The sequence below is a fragment of the Olea europaea genome, unplaced genomic scaffold (genome assembly GCF_002742605.1).
Source record: "Olea europaea var. sylvestris unplaced genomic scaffold, O_europaea_v1 scaffold2900, whole genome shotgun sequence".
In the NCBI taxonomy this organism is placed as follows: domain Eukaryota; kingdom Viridiplantae; phylum Streptophyta; class Magnoliopsida; order Lamiales; family Oleaceae; genus Olea; species Olea europaea.
Window position 1 is genome coordinate 74,452 of NW_019247562.1, and position 7,460 is coordinate 81,911.

General features: G+C 37.7%; 1 protein-coding gene across 1 annotated transcript; it reads right to left on the minus strand.

Annotated features, from left to right (window-relative positions):
* Positions 1-510: 510 nt before the first annotated feature.
* Positions 511-7,218, minus strand: LOC111384367 (vesicle transport protein GOT1-like). The gene is made up of 5 exons (XM_023008643.1): positions 7,146-7,218; positions 5,590-5,681; positions 5,398-5,478; positions 5,217-5,303; positions 511-552 (listed from the first exon to the last, which is right to left on the minus strand). The coding sequence occupies exons 1-5, from the start codon at positions 7,216-7,218 to the stop codon at positions 511-513; spliced, it is 375 nt and encodes a 124-aa protein (XP_022864411.1).
* Positions 7,219-7,460: the final 242 nt, after the last annotated feature.

The window sequence follows — 7,460 nt, forward strand, 5'->3', positions numbered from 1 at the left end:
TCAAATATGTACCAAGTGAAGTCAGGAGAATCTATTTTGCCAATTTTACAGCAAATGAAAAGATGGATGCGCAGTGTCTACACCATGTAATTGAAAGGTAAGCTTAAGGCTAGACTCATAATCAAAACATGCAAAATCCTTTGAATTCAAGGAAAATTTGCAGCCAAAAAAAAAAAAATGATGTAGCACGAAAGCAATAAATACGTTGACAAACAAAAAGAACAATTTAAAAACACATTGGCTCCAATACTAACTGATGTAGGGTGACAGAAGTGATAGAAATAGATATGAAATAGATATGAACGAACACGCTATCGAAATCTCGTTGATTCCAAAGGAATACCGCAACATGATAACCTTCTAGTTCCAATTAATTTCAAAAAATACTAAGAATTTAGGCATCAAACTCTTAGATTTGCGAGCGAAAAAAGAGAACTTGGATTCATTGATTTTAAATATCAAATACTGAGAATTTATGAAAAATTGGAGAAGATATCAACAATTAATATTTTATTTCAATTTAAAAAAAAAAAAAAAAAAAAAAAAATCCTCCTTTGCCATTAAGGCTACAACCCTTGTTTATAATATCTGAAAACATAATAAACGATTAATTCTAATAAATTTCTAACCTAATTAATGACTAATCCTAATAAACAACTAACATCTAGATAATAACAAAAATTAAAAGTCTTAATTGGAATTGAATTCCGAATATACTTAATAAACAAAATACTAACTAAAAAAATAATCAAAAACTCAATATTCATCAAAATCTTAGGAAGGCAAAGAGAAAACTAATATTTCCGTGCATATATCTATCGTACTTCAAAGCATAATCAATATTCAATGCACAAAACAACCTCCAAGTATAAGGAAATAACTAAAAGCAACTTCATTCAAAGCTCAAATTTAGGGTGCGTTTGATTGCGAATATTTTCCATGGAAAATGTGTTTTTTCCACTCAAATTCCTACTTTTGTGCTACTTGATTGACATTTTTTCCATGGAAAACATTTTTTTACTATTGATCACGTGATCATATTTTCCTCAAAATCAAAGAAAAATATTTTCTTTAGAGAAAGTAGGATTTTATTTTCCCAGGAATTCACTCTCTTTCTCCCCCTCTCTCATCTATCCACCAATAAAAAATGGACAAGTATAATATTTTCTAGGTTAAAAATTAAATCAATCAAACACATTTAATTGACAATTTCCTTGCAAATAAGTTCTAAGCAATTAAATTGCCTAAAATTTATTTTTCTTTCCATACAAATTCCATGCTTACAATTAAACGCACCCTCAGTGTAAATTCAGAAATTATTTGTTGCGGAAACTCTCTCAAAAGGATCTTCAAACGGTAGTTTTCCAGGCTAAGTCCAACGTACCTTTCCCTACCAACAACCAATCCAACTGGCTTCAAATCACAACCAATATAATTCACCTCGGTTGCTATTCAATCTTACCCATGTAGGACAAGAAAGAATGATGATTTGTGGCCACAAAGGCTAGGAGAAGACACCACAAAGGTATACTATGAAGGAACCACCAATTACACAAAGTAAACAGGTGTTTTGGACACTTCTAGGGGCTATTTTTTCACTCACCAAGAGGGCAGTCGGGATTCTCCTATTTCTCACACAAAGTCTCACAAAATCACACAAAACATCATTTGAAAGTGGCTAGGGTTATAGCCAATTATATACTCTAGGGTTAGACTTTAAGGTGGGCCATTAAAGGAGTAAACGGGCCAAGATTCAAGCCATCCATAAGGAATACAATTGGGCCGGGTGTAGCTCATGGACTTGGTTGTTGAACTTATTTCATTCATCGGCCTATGCCAATGAAATAATATTAACCCACGTTAACATCATAACCCGGGATTTATTGGGTATTAAAAACCCAACAAATCTCCACCTTGATGCCCAATAAATCTGCAAGTAATCAAAACACACAGTTAACACTTGCATAATCAAGGTAGCCAATAAAATTGGATCACAGACCTTACCTCGTGTTTCCAACTTGAAACGCATATCATACCTGCTCCATGTACTCACTGGGGCTAAGGTCAAAAACACCCAAGTAGAAGCAAATATTTAACAGTAAATAATCAAGAGCAAATACACATGCGATGACGATATACTATAGGATAACACACACAGATTTTTTTAGAAACACGTTCACATAGAACCATAGATTAACACCAAGTCAATCAAACCACGGTCGTCCACATATGCAACACATGCATAAATGACCCTAAGAAAAGATCTCACCACACTTATCCTATCCCATTCCGAGTTGCTCACACCTCGAGAACACATATCTTCTCTCATCGCCCACCAAGCTCACTAGACAGATCACTCAACTCATGTCTAACTAGCAAGTCACAATAGATCCTAAGTCCACGGGATAATCCTCTATCACCACATCACTTCTCCCAACTTACGTGAATAATGGGACTCCACCTTACAGAAGTGATAGAAGTACCTCTCTCACACTCCACCTGATCAGGGTCTCTTTCACAGATAAAGGATTCTACACATTTGATCACATCTCCACTCATGATCCAAATGTCACACTCTACATCCCTTGTGCATATCACCAATGCATCTCTAGGCATCTATACTCCACCTTACCAAAAGACATCCAACTCACTGCTAATGCATCTCAAACTCACTATAGCAAAACAACACTTTTCGGTGACCACAAAGGTTAAACCACTCACCAATGCTCCCAAAAAATTCACAAAGAAAATAGTGAAGGTGACACTCTCCAAGAGAATCGAAGAAAGAGTCGATTACTTCACAACAATCACAAAAGAGGCTCACAAAGATAAAGAAGGTAACCCTGACATGGTTGCCCCACATAATCTCACAAACCATACAGGCTCACAAAGATAAAGGAGAGAAGCGGTTGCCCAACTTTCTTCTCACTACCACACTCTCACACCACTCACAGATCAAATAGAGTACGCCACAAAACTCAACCCACTATGCATGTAAACATATTACACAAAGTAATAAGATCACTCTAATTCATGCAATTACACACATCAAACATATTGAAAGTGTAAAATTAACATCGCAACAGAATTAAGTGACCACATACATGCAGAAAGGATTACACACAGATGTAATGCAAGAACCAGGTTTATTCTCTCAATAAACCTCACTAGGATCACTACTCGACCCTAAAGTCACATTCGCCTTGTCTCTATCCTCATCTTTCCTTTTATTATCATCCTAGGACAATCTCTTTCAATTATGTCCAAATTTTACCATAGTTAAAATATATGTTATTTTTCGCATTTACTTTAGACCTACACTTGCCACCAATGCCAAATAATGACCACAAGTAAAGTATGAACATAATTCACATAGAATAGTCCAGTAAACTTTCCTAAGGCCACATGCAATTCTAATAATGTAAAAAAATTGACAGCAAATTCACAAAGAATTTAAGGCAAATAATTAACAAATAATTCCTAGGTCTAGCAACAGGCAATGATTACCCATTCATGGTAATCCCAAACCTAATGTCACCCCACACGATGACCTCTAATGCAAAAAATAAATTACTCTACACTTTTATTTTAACTGCAATAATAAAAAGCAAAGAATACGATACCAAGTGGATCACGTCTGAAGGTCTGTAAATATCGAGAGACGTGAATTCACCACTTCAAGACTATCACTATTCGTCCTAAAGTCTCTGGAACTGTAGCAACCAAAAAATCACGATCGAGTCTCGAACGCCCGAAGAACAACGCTATCCAGATTCTACTACGTATCCTGAAACAGAAAACTTCCAACACGAAAAATGTTAGAAATAATATGAGGAACAAACTGCCTGAAGGGACCTTTTCGAAATTCCCTTCCACGCGCCCTCGCGCGTCCCTCTTCCTCTCTGCACGTGGCCTCTACGCGCCGCCGTCGTCCACACGTGCCTGACCGCCTTGATCGCCACCACCTGCACGTTATACCAGTGGTTTCCATTTTTCTAAAATCCTTCTGGATTGGTCAGAAAACACCAAAACAGGGGCTGATTTTTAACAGTTTTTTGGACAGTTTTTTGATCTGATTTCTGCTACGTTTCTGTCGATTTTCTGGACGATTTCTGGTAGATTCAAAGATCAGGATTATTCAGGTCTTCTTTGGCCACTCCTTTTATGGGTATAGGAAGCCCCCCTTTAGAGCAAGTTTTCACATGTCGTTCCCCTTTCCAAAGTCCTTTCTTTCACCCAACCTACTTCCTGCCGTGGACTGACACCAAACATTCGAAAACATGCACCAGCCCATTGACCAGGTGATTTACTTCACTGACAAAGACACAGAGGGTGGTCGGCATCAGCGATCTCATCATTCGAGTCCCCGGACAAAGGCTCGAAAGACCTTATTATGATACCAATTGTTGCGGAAGCTCTCTGAAAAGGATCTTCAAACGGTGGTTTATCAGGCTCAGTCCAACGTACCTTTATATACCAACAACCAATCCAACCGGTTTCAAACCACAACCAATATAATTCACCTCGGTTGCTATTCAATCTTACCCACGTAGGATAAGAAAAGATGATGATTTGTGGCCACAAAGTCTAAGAGAAGACATCACAAAGGTATACTATGAAGGAACCACCAATTACACAAAGTAACAGGTGTTTAGGACACTTCTAGGGGCTGTTTTTTCACTTACCAAGAGGGCAGCCGGGATTCTCCTATTTCTCACACAAAGTCTCACAAAATCACACAAAACATCATTTGAAAGTGGCTAAGGTTATAGCCAAATATATACTCTAGGGTTAGGCTTTAAATTGGGCCATTAAAGGGGTAAACGGGCCAAAATTCAAGCCATCCATAAGGAATACAATTGGGCCGAGTGTAGCTCATGGATTTGATTGTTGGACTTATTTCATTCATCAACCTATGCCTATGAAATAATATTAACCCACGTTAACATCATAGTACGAGATTTATTGGGTATCAAAAACCCAACATTATTGTTGCGATCTGAAATATTAATTAAAAAAGTCAAAGCGAACATACCGATCTAACAAACTGCTGCTGGAATAGCCAACCAAGAATGGGTATCTTTTGCAGAAAAATAGCCAGCGTTGGCCAGAAGCCACTGCACAAAAAATATTTCATTAGAACCAAGAAGATAGTAAACCATTTTGGACTTCAGTACATTGTCCATATAAAAAGTGAACAGAAACCTGAAGAGAACAACAAATCCATATGCCTCAAGAATCATTCCCATTATAGGCCATCCAATGACAACCAAGAAGAAGCCAATACCAAATGAAATTGTTCCCTACAATAACCGAGAGAATTACCAAAGTAATAAGAGGAAAGCAAAATTGTACGAGAAAACATAAATGCAAAATTATAAAGCAAAAAAAGAAGACCTTGAAATTGGATCGTTTCATGAAGAATTGTGCAGATGACTTGAGTCCAATGGTCAATGCCACCCCTGAGATGAAGAGTATCTATTTACCAAGTTAAACAACATAGTCAAATAGAACATTAAGGTACTGGGAAGATGAGAAATGAAAAGTATCTATGAAACAGTTAACTACCAGTTTAGAAACTATACTCACATTTCCCATGGCAAGCAGCCCCTTGTCAAAGAAGAAAATGATGCCCAAGAATGAAAAAAATACTCCAAACCCCGTCAATCCCAGTCCAATTTCTGTTTCATCATATCAAGGCAAGTAAAACAATTATGTCACGTAATTACATTCCTATATAAATTTCACTTCAGCTTAATTGTTGCATTCGTTGAGGCTCGAGCATAGACGAACGAAACACCACTAGGCAAAAAGAAACAAAATAAGTAATAAATAAATGATTCAATCAAATGAAAACTTAATTCATCTAAGTACCAACAAATTTGACAGCATAGATTAAATTATTTAGAACAAGTTAAGCAATCCATTTTCACACCTGAATCTCCGTGCAACACCATGAACTCAATAAAAAATCCAATTACTACATTACATCAATTGCAGATAATGCGTATATATACGCATGTGTACAAACGCGCAGTCACTTATTGTGAAAAAAATTTAACTGAAAGAAAAAGACGGTGCGAATGGAATCCACTTACTTTTGCTGTCATTCCTTTCTAAGGACATCATTTTTGCAAAATCAGACTCGAACACAATTTATTAGATTTATTGAATGAAAAACAATGTAGTAAACTCCATAAGGAGAAGAACAAAACACTCCATTAAAGGAGGAATTACACTTCATGATAGGAGGAACAAACAACTCCAAAATAGGAGGATGATAACATTCCATAATAGGAGGAAGAGAAAGACACTCCACAAAGGAGGAAATACACTCCATATAGGAGGAAGAAACCTCCATGGAAGGAGGGATTGGAGACTACAATCCAATGAATTAAAATGTGTACAAACTCTAGTATTTATAGAGAAAATAACTAGCTAACTAGGAAGTCTCTATGTTAGACATCATGTTGTCAAACGACCTCCCGGGCGATGATGTAAACCAGTTTTGTCAGTCGACATGAATGACTGAACGATAAATCAACACCGAATAATGGGATGACCCGACTTAACGTTGTTTTACCTATTGGATGGCTAATAAACCTTTGTGGCTTGTTGGTGTGTTATTGGGCCATAACCCTAGTCGAGCCTACTTACCATATGTATAACTTACCTTATTGTTTGTCATTGGTTTACTATATATATTGGTAACTCTCATGTCCCATTTGTGTGAAAGAACCCGAGAGAGAGAGAGAGAGAGGCTGCCTTCTTCTTCTTCTTCGTGCATTCTACTCTTGGATCTTGTCTACCTCTTACTTGTGTCTTTGTGACCCTTTACCTGTGTGGTATTCATCCTTTGTGAGTGAGCAAACAACAAGCAAAAGGAAGAAAAGCAACCATAGGTAGAACTCGTGGTCGGCGTCAGGTACTTTCGGTTTTGGTGTTGATTCAGTGTTTTAAAGGTTAACTAAGCCCGAAAATCATCTTGAGCAGCTAGAGGAAGATCCTAACATTTGGTATCAGAGCTTGGTTGGCAAAAATCGGCTCAAAATTGGTTGATTTTCGCGATTTCAACATTGTACCCGAATCTAAAATTCTTCAATTACTCACAAACCAAAGCTCGGTTGGACAAACGGAGGCCATACCCATTACCAACAGGTCGAGGCGCCCCTGGTGAGGTGGTGCGTGGGCGGCGACGGCGAAGCAGTGGCGGCGCATGGGCAGCGTTCCGCGAAGCTATCTTCAGGTAACTTGCTTGTTTCGATCTCCTGAACGCGCTGATATACTTTGTTTTGTGTTTCAGGTTACACAGAAAAAGTTGGACGATTTTACCCCTGGTGCGATGCCGACTGCAATTGAACAGCAAGCTCGTTTTTTTCCACTCTACGGACTCAAATAGGTCCGCTCTGGTAAATTGGCTTAATCCATTTAAATTCAGTAATAGCAAGATCATTGTGTGG